Genomic DNA, 13,588 nt, shown 5'->3' with positions numbered 1-13,588 from the left:
TTCACCAAAAAGATGACAACAATGGCAGCCAACAAAAGCCCTCCAGATCCGTGTGCTTGCGGCAATCTTCCATTGTGGCACATTGGTGGTGCGCTTAAGTTAAGTGGCCCTTAAAGCTTAATTATCCCATCGCCACCATCATGGGGGAAGACAAACACTCAAGGGGACAGGGCAGTAGCGCCTGGATATGCATCACCGGATCAGGAAATGGAATCGTGGAAGGGAGGGCGCTAAGGGCATGTAAAATGATAGAGAAGGCACATCTTCTTTTACCCGGCGCATCATCTAGAGAAGTCATACAGCTCTTACAGTCATCTCTTATAATTAATAAGAATTAATTAATTTATAGTAGAAAAATGGGTTGCTAAGGGTAGATATGTGCTACAATGGATAAAATAACCTTCTCTTATTTCTAAGAGATGATCTCTCAGCTAATAGAAGACATTATTCTCTTTATTCACTTGTTCTCTTCCAACTTAGCAAAAATACAAAAACCGTTAGGTTGAAAACAGTGTACGTTTTATTTAGAAAAAATGCAAAGTAGGAATATGAAGAATCCTATTTCTCAGTCTTATCAGACAAGGTACACATAATTTTTTTATTAAGGAATAAAACTTTTCTAAAGATATCGAATGATATATAGCTTGTTTGAAAAACCATTAGGTTCCCCAAAAAAATGTAGTATTACAGCTATCTCTCCTATCCGTGATTTGTCAGTTCAAAACAAACTAGTCAAAGTGCACAACGCTGTAATGAAAAGGTCCAATGAAGTGAGTGAACCAGCTGTCTCACGAATAGGAGAGATAGCTCATCACCAGATGAACTACTGCCTCTTTAGTCTAAAATTCTATTGTTTCAACAGATGTCTGTTCTGCAAAGTGCAAAGAACTGATGCTACAATTTTCATATTATATGTATTTGAACTGGCAACGAATATTACAAAAGAGAATGGAAAGGTAACAATATATCATAGCAGATTTAAACCTTTAAATCTGGCCTGGGAGACTATTCCCATTTCTATTCTATTACATTGCCTGGTAGCGAAGTAAGACCGCAATAATCCATGCCCATAAGTATAAGACAGCTCCTAGTCTCACTAAATTTGTTTAGCACGAAGTGTGCTTTGATGAAAAGTACTGAAACTTACAATATGAATCTTTGACTCCTATCCTTGCTCGCTCAGGAGGCTCACTTTGCACGCAAAGAGTTATCGGCATTGAATTTATGGAGTAAAAATACATACGAAGATACTAACTGCATTGATGATGTGCAGCTGGCTATTCTCTCCAGTGTCGTGCCCAGAAGCCTTTTTTTCCTGTTGGCTCGCTCCCCAACATCGATCTTGGTGGTCGAGAACCAATTGAAAAGTGCCTCCGCAAAAATGGTCGACGGAATGAATCCTTCATACTAGAACTTGTACCTAACCTGGGTTCTCTCATACTTTTCTTCTGGTGCTTAGAGCTCCTATCTATATCAGTATCTGACATCAAGTTTTTAGATTTCCTGCTCTTAATCTTTGAGTCCAACTTACCAAAAAGTTTTGCTGTACCCTTCTCACCATGTGTGCATACAGGACATGGAGGGTCAAATTTCTCACTCTCCACAGTTATACTATCCAAACAGTTTGCATGGTATGCATGGCCACAGAATAAAACAGCAACGACTCCCAGCTCATGAGCACTCCATGTAGACCGCTCCTTTAATAGCTTTAAGCACAGCTTGCAAATCCCTTGGTCAGGAGAGGGGGCAGTAGCATGTGAATCATTTGATCTAGCTGTTTTACTGGTGATGGAGCCAAAAAGCTCACTGTCAACTGACCACCGGTCTCTTTGAGATGAGGCCACCAAGTCAGAAAATGTGCGAGTTGACCACCCATCAGATGACCCACCATGTTGTGAACCTCCTGCAAATGTATCATTGCTGCAGGCAGAGAGCATGGAACTTGATGGCCTTTCTTCCACATAGCTACTCTCATTGAAAGACTTGAGAGATGGGATCTTGGTGTCCGAGATCTGCCTACATAGCTGATGTCCAGGTGATCGACGAGCTTTCCTCATTGAAAAGGAGTCCACATGAAGAGAATGACACCTAGAGGACGAAGGATCTGCTCTGGATACTATGGGTGGCGTTGAAGGAAGGGACTTTGATGTCTTTATGTCTGAAGCAACAGTTACCATGTCTAACGACTTGCAGGAATTTGCCTACACAAATAAGTTTTGGTCGATGAAAGAACCATAAGTAATGACTGTTTATTCTTACATAACATTTGGAAAACAAGAGAACAAGGTTCGGAAATGAATATAGCTGTAATACTAAATAGTGCATACCTCAAGGGGTGAACTGTTTGCTGTAGATTGAACACCTGGAAACATGAAATGGATATCAATGAGAACTTGTTCATTTCTTTAGTAAAGCGTGAATTCTGATATCAAAGAGAACTAATTTCCTTTCACTTCCTAATATTCTACACGTGACAAATATCCAGTGAAAAAAAAAATGCAAGCACGAATGCCCTCGAGTGCACAGAAGCAAAAAATGCTAGTACTAGGGTAAAAATGTCTTTCAATGTAACATTATTCATGCAATATTTCCAGCCCACAAGGAGCTTCATTTTCTTGTCCTACAATATACATATTTTATAAAACAATGTGACCACCATAACTACCCAGGCAGTAATAATAAATCCAAAAGGAAACCACATAAAGAAGCAGATGACAAAATGAAAACATAGAACGGCAATTTTGATTACCTCGAGGAACAGATTTCAAGCGTTTGAATGCTTCCATCTTCTTGTCAGATTTTTGCCATTTGACCACACGAACGTCAGAAAGGCTATCCTCATTGTGATGGCCTTCAGTTGGCGCAACAGAACCACTCTTTAGTTCTGGCCGAATGCTTCCACTACTGTGATTGGAAAACAGTGTAGCGTTTTCCATTATATCTTCTATGTGTGTGCGGTTGTCCCACCGGAAGCTCCATGATGGTGAGTGTCTTGTCCTGTATACCGAAACTTCAACTGAAGCTACAGATGGCTCAGGCCTCTCCTTGGCAGCTATGCAACAATTAGCCCCCATAATAATTGCGGAGAAGAAATCAATGTCCCTGAATGCCTTGACTTGTACACAACCAATCTTCAGAATTCATCCATGTGATGAAAAATTATAAGTCATAGATAGCATGTTCACTCTCCCGAGCTGAAACGGCAAGACAATGAGAGACTTCAAACAACTAAAGAAAGATTTAACTTCAAAGAAAAATAGATAATGCTATTATGTTACATGTGGGGACACCCTAAGTTGTATTGAAGGCATTGAGAGATTCACGATGGGTACAACTCCGAAAAAAAAGCAACCTCAGCCAGAAGCAAAGAAGATAAGAAGCATCATAAGCGAGTTGATTTAAGAAAATATAGGACCATTGTTCAACTATTAATTAAATTTGAGAGAGCCAAACTCTTGACTTGGGACAATTGTGTATTTGCCCTCAATCCAGAAAGAAATGCTGGAGGGTTCCGAATTTAATTGTCCTGTTGAATTTGTGGAGTGTACGAGATCATATACATACAAATTCGTACTATTAAAAGTAAGGTATTGTGCATGCAAAAACCTAGTGTGTTTTCTGAACATGTGAGTGCCTGTAGCTCATGCAAGTTTGGGTGATTTATGTTACTCCCTCCGATCCATAATAAGTGTCGGAGATTTAGTACTAAGTTAGTAAAACTTTTGTACTAAGTTTGTGACACTTAAACTTAATATCGATCGGAGGGTGTATTATATTAACAACCTTCTGAACATCGGTAGGCTACCGCAAATCTATTAACTTCACCAAGGAGCTAGCCAACAAGTATCTAATAATAACCCATACACCATTGATACGAAAAAGATGCTTGCATAAATTATTTTGGTGGCAATTGGCCAGGAAGGTTAACAACTTTCAGAACAATTATATGAAGCAAGGCATTTTAGGCAGCAATAGCAAAATATTCCAAAACCAACACACGCCTAAAAGAGAACTTATTCCTCATGTGCAACACACGAACATGCGCATCCAGTATTTGTGTGCATGCAAAACCATGAATGATAGAACAAAAAGGCTGAATGGCATGTAGAATACATTTTCCTTGGGTATCAGAAGTCACAATGGCAAGCATAACATAAGAATCCTGTAAAACTGATGGTTACTGTACACTAGATAGATTTTGCAGTAAATAAATCAGGCATGAACATACCAGCTGAGACCAATCATGCAAAATAGAAGTGTGAGACTGTAATTTATTCAGAAGTGTGAAAATAAAAACACTCGATCTCTGTGTTTCAATGTAACAATCGGTGGCTTTCCATCATAGTATTTGATTAACTCCTACGGTTTAAACTATGTAAATCATACACCCTATCAGTAATTTCTGGATTCGGACAAGACTAAGCCGAGGCGCACAAATTAAAATTTTCCAAGTTTGCATCACAGCATATAAATATAAATAATCCTAAGCTCGTCGATCCCCCAACTCCCCACAGAAAAATGGCACCCAATTCGCCAATTTCCACCCAGCAGCCACAATCGAATCTGAATTTTCCAGAAATTACCTGGAACCTAGGCGTGAATTCAGCCCCGATCCTGAGGCTGGAGCGGGCACAAAATCGCGGCCGCAGCTCCACCGACACGGAATCCGACGGAGGCCCGGGCCAGATCTCGCGAGGCCGACGCCGTCGCCGTTGGCGGGGGGCTAGGGTTAGGGCCGGGAGACGCGGAGGCGAGGAGAGGGGAGCGCGTGGGGTATGTGAGGTGAGGAGTGGGTAGGAAGACTGGTGGGAAATGGTTTGTTTCCTCTTCCGCGACGCGAGTCTGCCGGGTGCAAAAGAAAAGAAAACTCTCCGGCCACCCGAGCTTCCTACACCTACACACGGCCCGGGCCCGCGCTTAGCGGATCCGGGCCCACGCGCATTGACTGCTGCAGCTCTCGTGTCGGGCGCGCAGTGGTACGCGTGGCGCGTTTCTGCTCCGGGGAAATTTCAACGACGCGAAGCGAAACGAGTGGGACGTTCACTCGCTGACTCGCGCATGTCGGCCGTAGTGTGCGGTCAGCCGTTTACGGGGCCTCGTCCTCGCCCGCTGGCCCAAGCTGTTGAAAGGGCCGTCACCATCTCAAAAACAAAAAGGGCCGTCAGCCTGCTTCTGCGCATCATTTTTTTTTTTGACCGAATCTACTGACATGGGACAAGGGATCGGCCCGGTAGTGCATATGGACGGCCCAGGTATGGCTGTCTAAACAAGAATTTCGAATGCCATGACGTTTTCTTGTTTGTTTTGACGGGAAAAAATTGTGTGGAGTTAAGGTCAAAAAAAAAAAAATTGTGTGGAGTTTTGAGGACTTGTTAAACCCATGGACCGGAGGGAGTAGTTTAGATTCGATACTATTCGTTTGGGAGCTCAGTTTTTTTCAAGTATTCTGGGAATACTTTGGTTTCCAAAAGTGATGAAGTATTGAATATGCTTCAAGGCGTTTGGTTCCAAGTAATACGGTGGTTCTGAAAACTAACTGAAGTATCACAAATACTGAAAAAAAAATTACGTATTGAAAACTTCACTCGGAGAAACGAGCTCTTCGTGCTCCTCACAAAACGCATCTGCTTTTCATCAGGTATGCCTATCTAAACAAGAATTCCGAATGCCATGACGTTTTTTTTTGTTTTGTTTCGAGGAACTTGTTAAACCCATGGTGCGGTAGCATTAACTTGCAGAGTTGCAATAAGAAAAGGTTTGGATTCGATACTACACTTAAGCTGGTAGGAATATTTTTCCAGGAAATAGAAGATCAGTGTAGGATATGAATTCTACATATCAGATTTGGTATCATGCCAATATGCCACAAAAATCATATGCATAGAGATGCACAAGCCACAAGGTGATTAAGCTCAGTTTTGTTCCACGAGCTATATTATTTCTATGCTACAATAATCCATGAAAGGAGCTGAAATGGTTTGACCTCAGTTCTCTGTTGTTACTCTTAAGAAGGACAGTCATGTACATATCTTATATGCTTTCGCAATCACTGCCACTAGTCTTGTCACATATTGATAGCCAAAAGATGGTTGTCAAATGAAACATGAATATAATAATCATACCAAGCAAGAATATCATAATTCATCTTGATGCCAAAACTCGGTAGACATAGGCACTACGGTGCAAATATGCATGAATGATTAACATATAGTATGTACCATGCAGACAAGAATGCACACGACCGTGTATATATCCACAAAATACAAGTGTACATACATACAAATATATATGTTCCACGCGCGTGTCGCTCATTGATATACATGAGACGAGATTTATTGAGGACAAAATAATATGTAGGGCATATCATACTTTCCCATATATGTGTGGGATCATTAACCCGGCCATCGGTCAAGATCTTGATAGTTGAAGCACGTAGCAGCAGTATACATCCAGCCGTCGATCTCAGATATGTAGATGGCCGGTTAATCAGTTAGGTATGTCCTTGAAGTGAGGCTTCGCCATGGTCGGAGTTGGGTCGTAGGACCCATAGTCGTTCGTCTTCACCTGCCTGAGGATTCTCCCGCCGTGCACCACCACCAACACATCGTCGCCATCCTGCTGATGCATGAATGAGTCTGGTGTGTCATGTCATGTCATATGCACTCATACATTGCACAAGGCTCAACTAAGTAGTAGTGCAAAAAAAAAAACTACTACTGACTAATTCACGCATACAAAACTAATTAACAAGAGAAAATGTATATTAAGTTAGCAACTTTACATGTAATAGATTATATTACAGTATAATATTACAAATGGTCGACCGTATGAATGCATGTACACATGCATATCTCATAGTGCTGCGCTAATTCAAGCCGACATACTATCTCTGTTTCGAATTAAATGAAGTTCTTGAGTTGTCATAAGCAAATTATTTTAAGTATGACCAAGTTTATAGAATGTATATCAACATCTGTCATTAGATTCATCCTAATATTTTTTTTTACTATATAGATTTGATGATAGATATTAGCACAATTTTATGGAGAAACCTATAACGTCAGTTACTTTGTACCCAAGTGCCTATATATTAATGAAGGTGCATGTAGATTTAGCTGAAACCTCTATATATTTGACTCGAAGGATTTGAGAAAGTGACATATCCAAATGACAATGAATGGATTGGTTCTGATGGTTATGGTTATTACAAAATCTCAAAGGGTTTGTTCTAACTTCTAAGTAATCAACCCGTAAAAAAAGGTGGTTTGACTTACATGTAGGAATTAAGAGTGAATTTCGTTTATACATTCGTTTTCACATTTTTTACATGAATTAACTCATTTAGGATATTGTTATTTGGATTATCCCATTTAGTGAAAGTGTATCGCTTTGTTTGGGCTGGTTCGGGTCATAGGAAGTGAAGCTCAGGAAGCAAATATACCAGGAGGGAAACTATGTTGTGGCATGCCACGTCTACCTGACGATCATGACCTACAGGCAGACCGTCGTGAAAATCTTAGAAGGGGTAAAATTTGAAAAACACTAAGTGAGGGTAATTCATGTCAAAAGTGTGAAAGTAGGGGGTATTCACTCCGGAGTTAATTCATGGATTGATGCATAGAAAAACCCATGTATGGAGAAACTGCATCGATCGGTCTAATGCCTACCTAAACAATTTGGTTGCATATGTCCTATTAATATCTGTGCTCTTCAGATCAAAAGGGGATGGGATAAAAAATAAAGAATTGATTTATCACAGAATCCTTCTTCTTCTTAAATAAAATTCAATCAAGCTTTCTCACAATGTTCTGTTTCTTTATGCCAGAAATTAAGAACATCATTTCTAGCTAGCTACAAGGGAATATAACTGCAGAAATATAAAAAATCAAAGAATACATATTCAATGATCTAGCTGGGTGATTTATATACCATCGTCGATCCTGCATGATCTTCATTAAGAAGCTTCCTTGGCGCGCCTGCATCAAACAAACTCCAAAGAATCACAACATGAATAAAGTGATGCAACCAATATTTCTCTGATGCACAAGAACTAACATAGGATTAGAAAAAAAACACATTCATGACCTAACTAAAAAGAAATGCAATAACCATGTGGAGCTCTAGCTAACCAGCCATGGAGGATAGAAGGACTAGAAAACAAAAGCACATTCATGACCTAACTAAAAAAAGGCAATAACCATGTGGAGCTCTAGCTAACCAGCCATGGAGGACAGAAGGAGTGCCGCAAAGACAGCGGCGAAGAGATAGTAGCTTGGTTTGTTGGCCTCCATGGCGCCGGCTCGGCAAGGAGAGCATGCAGCTACCTTTTCCTCAGCTTGAATAGAGGAGAGCCAGAAGGCAATGGCAGGAGAGAGAAGGAGGAGAGGCTTTCCTTGGTTTGGACACAAAGGAACCAGCACCCTGCAGATGTTAGTTGTCTGCAAGAACAGAATGGATTTAGTATTGTTAACTATAATACTATTTGTCTGGGGCATGCATGATGGGGATGTGAATCTCAGTGGAGTCTGCTGCTTATAAAAATCAAAAGTGGAGATTAAAGGCATGGGTCAGAGCTTTCCTTATGGAATTTTTCAGGGCCTTGTAGTCATCATCACATTAGACTTGCTGGTGCAGCCTGGCTAGCCCCAGAAGCTAAAGCAACAGACCATGCAAATTTATAATCTATATACCATATTCATTCTTGGAGTGTAATAACGGCATACCGTATTATTTTCTTCTTTCGAACAATGTCATGAAAACGATCGAGATCCAACTGAGAGACTGGTTGTTGTTCAACTCTGTGACGGTAGGTGCCACAAGTTAATAAGAGGTTAGAATATCCTTATTAGGTATGAAGGAATTTTGTGTGTATAATGCTTAATTATAGTAGCTCCTCAAGAGTGGTGGACATTGGTCAGAGACCTGCCGTAGTGGTGTTTGATGGCCATACAAGCGACAGCCATGCACGCAACATGCCGAGCACCAACGGTCATAGTTTACTTATGGTTCAAACTATGATGAGCTGCAGATGGTAAAAAGCCTGACTAGCTAATTACTTTTCCGGCATGCAGGCATATAGAATTATGGTAACTCCAGCTTTTTTCACTATTCATACTCTTACATTTTTAGCTAGATATGAAGTATGCAGAGGCTGGGGCGTGATGCGCCCGTTTCGAAAAAAAAGCTAGATATGAAGTAATTCCCATGATCTCCAATGTCCAACGTTTGAAACACCAATCACTTTGTATGAGTATGCTAGTAAATGTGATATGTGAGAAAAAAACATGGTGAAATATCTACTGGTACTAATTTCGCCTTGGCCAAATGACTTGTAAACGTTAATATATAACCAAAGTAAGAGAAAATTGCTTACACCTTTTAATTTTTAGGGTACCATGCATATATTTTCAAATGTACTATTTTCGAACGGGATAGGCGGTACTGCTAGTGCTGATGCACTTTTAATAGTTACATTACTGGGGAGTGCACGCAATGATATGTGGAGTGGAGGGCATGTAGGGGCACTGTGAGAAGAATAAAATCATTCAGCTAGTACTGCTTAACAGTCAACCTTATGGGCCATGGTGTAAAGTAATCCAAATTCAGAGACTTTGCATAGACAGTGGGATTAAAGGAGATGCGCGCCTAGCTAGTGGGGAACTGCTTTATTGTTTTCGAAATATTATGTTCCACTAAATCGGGTTAGGGGGCAGTAGATGAAGACAACTGGAGCTAACTAGTGGAGGATAAAGAGGCCGTGCATGCAACTTTCCTCTTTAAAGTCAGTAAAATATAGAACTAGTCTAGCCTTGTTTAAAGTGTATGTATATCTGTGGTGATAAAGCAAACTAATTGGTACCAACTTTTACAAAGTTTTTTGTTGAATAAGTTTACTGCGGCGACTAGCTAGGAGAAACAAGTTATGCGCATGCATGCTGAGGTGTAGGTTGTAGGTGCACACAGAATGTGTAGTTGATTCTGAGACATGATCATATGAAGAAAATGTCTGGCTTGGAGAATATGTGTATATAGGGGAAGTTAGTCTAGCTAGCTGGTGGCCATAAAGTTGAATTTGTTGAGTTGATGGGCGGAATGATTCAGATAGAAGGAAATCCGGTCTCTGCGGATGGATGACCTGTCTGTTCATAGATTACTATCTAATCGAACGAGAATATTGGTGGACGTGTTCATCATAGAGAACACGGGGAGCTTAGTTCTGATTTACAAGCGTCCGAACGTGGTTCTCGATCATCGGCTAGAAAGAAATCTCGTAGGTATGGCAAGAACTCTAAATATACCATAATTTCAGCTCAAATTGATTATAAAAAAAGTAAAATCCCTAACTTAGGCATTTCATCAAACACCTTGCTAGCACTAGAAAAATAGTACGAGTTAAACTACCAAAGAAATGAGCTAAATTAGGAACGCCGGAAGAAAGGATGATATTGCTAACCCTTGGATAGATGGAGGTCGTTAATCTTGTTAAAATGGTGGAGAAAAATAAAGATTATTGGAGTGTGAGAGGTGGAGAAAAATTTAGAGTGTGAGGAAGAAGAGAAAAATGAGAGCCACAGCAGGGGGCTCGGGCGATCTGAGCGATTTGATATGGCTGGGTACCCTTTGGTACCGGTTCGTGCTACGAACCGGTACCAAAGGTCCAGCCCGGGCCCCACCACGCGTCTGAATTTTGGCCGAAGACCTTTCGTACCGGTTCCTAACACGAACCGATGCGAAAGCCCCTCCCAAACCGGTACCAAAGCTCCTCGCCCACCTGAGCCCTCAAACCGGTACAAATGGCCCCATTGGTACCGGTTCGTAAGGGAACCGGTACCAATGGCTTAGATGGATGAGAGGTTTTCTACTAGTGTTGGTGGACGTGTTCATCATAGAGAACACGCGGAGCTTAGTTCTGATTTACAAGCGTCCGAACGTGGTTCTCGATCATCGGCTAGAAAGAAATCTCGTAGGTATGGCAAGAACTCTAAATCTAAAATAGTTTCTCGATGAATGGCATGTTCCGGAATAGCAGAGGTCTTTGCGACTTGGCTAAGCATTCCCACATTGCTGATGGTTGTAGAGATTATGATTTAGATTTTCTTGCTATATCGGAGACGGTAGGCGAGATTTCTCTCAAAGTTTTCTCGACCGTTTGTCTGGGCGGGATTAACTTTCAGTGGTTCTCTCGCCCGCCACGAGGTAGGTCAGGAGGCATTTTACTTGGCGTCCGCATAGACACCATGACCGTCTTGACTAGTTCTCGATGGAGAGTATCATATTAAGCTCGACATTCAGAATAAAGCGACGGTTTCGTGTGGAGTCTGGTTACTGTGTATGGTGCCGCCCAAGAAGAGTTTAAGGCTGACTTTTTACGTGAGTTGGTAAACCTTACAAAGGATAATCCTTACCCGATTTTAATCGGAGGTGATTTTAATTTGTTGAGGTTTCCTCATGAGAAAAGTAAAGGCCGCTTTGATGGTCATTGGCCTTTCTTGTTCAACGCCGTCATTGATAGCCTTGATTTAAGAGAGGTGTTTATGATTGGTCGACAGTTTACTTGGGCGAACAGCTTGCCGGAGCCCACATACGAGAAACTAGATCGCGTGTTGATGGATACCGAATGGGAAAATAAATACCCTCTGGTGTCAGTCCGTGCACTAGAACGTATTGAAAGACTGTCTGACCACGCTCCCATCCTTTTAACCACCGGGAATCCCTCACCCGTTTGTAAGCGGCCGTTCAAATTTGAACTTGGCTGGTTATATCGAGAGGGATTTCATGATATGGTTAAAAGGGTTTGGGATAGACCGGTCGGGGGGAGCACGCCCATTTTGAGATGGAATAATAAAATGCGTTCTATGTGCAAACATCTCTCTGGTTGGGCTGCCCATACGGCTGGTATTCTTAAAAAAGAAAAGTCTCGCTTATCAACTGTGATTGATGAGCTTGAGGCTGTTGCGGAGACTAGACCCTTGTCTACACATGAGATTGAGCTTAAAAATCAATCCAATGAACAGATGGTGGGTCTTCTTCGCGAAGAGGAGCTCAAATGGGATCAACGATCCAAAGCTCAATTCATCTTGGAAGGAGACTCGAATACGCGGTATTTCCATGGCTTAGCTAATGGGAGACATCGGAAAAAACGTATTCACTCTCTTATTCAAGATGAAGGGTTGATTGAAGGCCATGAGCAACTCAAGTCTTACATTACTAATTATTATAAGGGTATGTTCAGTCCTCCTGAGGAGTACTTTCTCTCTCTAACGAGGACTTAACCGGATGATGTACCCCAAGTTTCTGCTTGCGAATGAGGACGGCTCGCTCAACCAGCGACCTTATAACCGAGGAAGAGGTTAAGAAGGGCAGTCTTCCAAATGGTGAATGCCACAACGCAATCGGTCCAGAGCAGGGTTTCCAAAGCAGAAGTATCAGACTTTCCTGGGATACTATTAAATCGGACCTTCTAGACTTGTTCGATTTACGCATCGACAACCAGAATTATTTCTCGCTCTAAATTTTGGTGAAGTTATCTTTGTTACCGAAAAATTAATGAGGCGTAGACTGGTCCAACAATATAGACCCATTTGCCTATTAAATGTAAGTTTCAAGATTTTCTACGAAAGTGGCCACCATTAGACTTATTGATTTACAGATCATGCTGTTTTACCATCGTGCATAGCCTTTATGCAAGGACGTAATATCCTTGATGGAGTGGCGGCTTTGCATGAGACGGTACATGAGATGCATTCTAAGAAATTAAAATGGGGTTATTTTAAAGCTTGATTTTGAGAAGACGTATGATAAAGTTAAATGGTCTTTCCTTCAACAGACACTCAGATGAAAGGTTTTTCGCCCGAGTGGCGAGCCTACTATGACTTCGTGTATGGAGGTAGTGTTGCAATCCGGGTTAATGATGACACCGGACACTACTTCCAAACACGAAAAGGGTTACGCTGTGGAGATCCGCTATCTCCGGGTGTTATTTAACATCGTAGCGGATATGTTGATGGTACTCATAGAGAGAGCCAAGTTCTGATGGTCAGATTGAAGGTGTGATTCCACATCTGGTTGATGGTGGCTTATCTATCCCCCCAATACGCCGATGATACAATTCCCCGTTTATGGATCATGATCTTGAAAAAGCTCAAATCTGAAATTAATTTTAGCAGCTTTTGAGCAATTATCAGACTGAAAATTAACTTCCATAAAAGTGAATTATTCCCGCTCTAAGTGATGCCCAAGACGATGTAGCTCGTATACGTAGTTATTTGGTTGTGGGCAAGGCCAATTTCCGATTCGCTATTTGGGTATTCCGATTCACTATCGGAGACTCGACAATTGCGGAATGGAAATTAGTGGAAGAAAGATTACAAAAACGCCGCAGTTGGAAAGGTAAATTGTTGTCCCCGGGTGGAAGATTGGTACTCATTAATTCAAGCACTAACTAATATGGTACCGTATATGTTATCATTCTTTCATCCTACCAAAAGGAATTCTGCATAAACTGATTATTATCGATCCAGATTCTTTGGCAAGGGGACAACGAAAAAGAAATATCGGTTGGTTAAATGGAGTATAGTTTGTAGTCCCA

General features: G+C 41.3%; 2 protein-coding genes across 4 annotated transcripts; both read right to left on the bottom strand.

Moving 5' to 3' along the window:
• Positions 1–879: 879 nt before the first annotated feature.
• Positions 880–4,696, bottom strand: LOC124660200. The gene is made up of 4 exons (XM_047197994.1): positions 4,584–4,696; positions 2,750–3,194; positions 2,328–2,362; positions 880–2,201 (listed from the first exon to the last, which is right to left on the bottom strand). Exons 2-4 carry the CDS (start codon positions 3,072–3,074, stop codon positions 1,278–1,280), a joined length of 1,284 nt encoding a protein of 427 aa, XP_047053950.1. The 5' UTR covers positions 3,075–3,194; positions 4,584–4,696; the 3' UTR covers positions 880–1,277.
• A 1,531-nt stretch (positions 4,697–6,227) lies between these two features.
• LOC124665280 lies at positions 6,228–8,738 on the bottom strand. 3 transcript variants are annotated; one of them, XM_047202701.1, is made up of 4 exons: positions 8,724–8,738; positions 8,219–8,438; positions 7,930–7,976; positions 6,228–6,618 (listed from the first exon to the last, which is right to left on the bottom strand). In XM_047202701.1, exons 2-4 carry the CDS (start codon positions 8,289–8,291, stop codon positions 6,487–6,489), a joined length of 252 nt encoding a protein of 83 aa, XP_047058657.1. In that variant the 5' UTR covers positions 8,292–8,438; positions 8,724–8,738; the 3' UTR covers positions 6,228–6,486. The 3 variants fall into 3 exon arrangements, with proteins under 3 accessions (XP_047058657.1, XP_047058656.1, XP_047058658.1); XM_047202700.1 differs by lacking the exon at positions 8,724–8,738 and having other exon boundaries at positions 6,228–6,621; XM_047202702.1 differs by lacking the exon at positions 8,724–8,738 and having other exon boundaries at positions 6,228–6,615.
• Between the last annotated feature and the right edge of the window lie 4,850 nt (positions 8,739–13,588).

Source organism: Lolium rigidum, chromosome 6 (genome assembly GCF_022539505.1).
Source record: "Lolium rigidum isolate FL_2022 chromosome 6, APGP_CSIRO_Lrig_0.1, whole genome shotgun sequence".
NCBI classification, from domain to species: domain Eukaryota; kingdom Viridiplantae; phylum Streptophyta; class Magnoliopsida; order Poales; family Poaceae; genus Lolium; species Lolium rigidum.
Note: the sequence above shows the minus strand (reverse complement) of the source record. Positions and strands in the feature narration are given on the sequence as shown.